General features: G+C 34.0%; 1 protein-coding gene across 1 annotated transcript in view; it reads right to left on the minus strand.

Annotated features, from left to right (window-relative positions):
• Positions 1 to 415: 415 nt before the first annotated feature.
• Positions 416 to 1572, minus strand: part of PAPSS1 (3'-phosphoadenosine 5'-phosphosulfate synthase 1) — a 103598-nt gene continuing 102441 nt past the window's right edge. Inside the window, exon 12 of the mRNA XM_003796343.2 lies at positions 416 to 1130. Within this exon, the coding sequence (XP_003796391.1) occupies positions 992 to 1130 (139 nt within the window). The 3' untranslated portion in view covers positions 416 to 991. The remainder of the gene's footprint in view (positions 1131 to 1572) is intronic.

Genomic DNA, 1572 nt, shown 5'->3' on the forward strand with positions numbered 1-1572 from the left:
TCTGTGTGGAGCCTAAGACATAAAGAAGAATCAAACCTTTATTTAAGCCACTGTGATTTAGAGCTTTGTTTCTACAACACAGATTTCCCTAACTGAAGTATTACATACCCCATCTATATTCCAAATCCTTGGTGGATTATTACATTGGTATTTAAGAATACTAGAGAATATTTGAGAGGTATCTGTAGAAACTGGTTGAGTTTGGGATGAACTAAGAATGCTTTATTATTTTCCCAATTAAAATGATGGGACACAGGCCCCTGCTCTCCAAAATTTCACTAGGTAACATAAGTAAGGAAGTCAGTTATTAGATTCCAGTAATAAAAGGTGTGTATTTTCCCTCCTTTATCAGAAACTTGACCACAAGGAGGAAAGGGCATGTGTAAACAAAGCAATATTAAAAGTATCAAATAAATAAGAAGCCAAAAAATTAATTTTATTGGATAAAGAAGTTCATTGAGAGCTTACATGGATCATAAGAATATTTTAGATTCTAACAGACGAAAGATCAACAGCTGACTGTAAGGAAGAAAGAAAGCAGTTTCTACTTTCAGTACAGAAAAAAAAAATCTAATTGCTACAGATGTCTTGTTAAATTCCCCAAACAAGGCCTAGCCAAGTTTATGGTTTAGTCTTTTTCAAGAATGAAAAGTGAGATTCGATGTGTGTACACCGATTGTAATTAATATAACAGCTTGAAAAAATTATGAAACAGAAGCATAAATATAATATAAAAAGATAAAATTTTAAAATTGCATTGTAGGAATATAACTGTAATAAGCAGAAAAGATACATTAAAACCAGCAGGGTGTTACATTAGTTCCAACAGAACTCATAAGGCAGACCAAAGCCGACGCTAGTTAAGGAGAATGGTCCTGTTTTTAGAAAGCACATCCAGACAGACACCACCACAAATAAATGCAATAATGACTATATGGTCCCCTTTTGTTACGCAGTGAAGCATCCAAGATAGAGTAACTGGGTTAATAGCCTAGGCCTTCTCTAAGGATTTGTAGTATTCCGTCAGCACAGTCCAAGCTTTGGGAGCCATGAAACCCTCTGGAGGTTTCTGACCTTCTCGAGCAAGTTTGCGCATTCGTGTTCCTGAAATAAACTCAAAGTCTTCATGGCTGAAAGAGAGGGAAAAAAGAAAATTATTTCACGATTTTAGAAATTTAGTTATAGTTCAATTTATAAAAAGCATTTGTTCTTTCTCTATATATTAGATAAGCTTAATGAAAACAAACTTGGATAAAACATAGTACTTGTGAATATCAATCTGATTTCACATTTGTCACTGAACAGAAAAAAACCACAATATATTGAATATTACCCATTTTTAGAACCGAGAAAAAAATTGTGTGGAAATCTTTACTGAGCCCACTGTAGACTCACATGAAATTGTAAGAAATAATCACATATACCCTTTACCCAGTTTCCTCCCAGTGGTAACATCTTATAAAACTAAGGCATGTCACAGCCAGAATATCCCCGTGGAAAAAAATCTACCAATGTTACTCAGATTTCTCTAGTTTACTAACTCATACTCATTTCTGGGTGTTTAGTTCTATA

Source organism: Otolemur garnettii, unplaced genomic scaffold, assembly GCF_000181295.1.
Source record: "Otolemur garnettii isolate 467f Iridium unplaced genomic scaffold, OtoGar3 scaffold00103, whole genome shotgun sequence".
Lineage (NCBI taxonomy): Eukaryota > Metazoa > Chordata > Mammalia > Primates > Galagidae > Otolemur > Otolemur garnettii.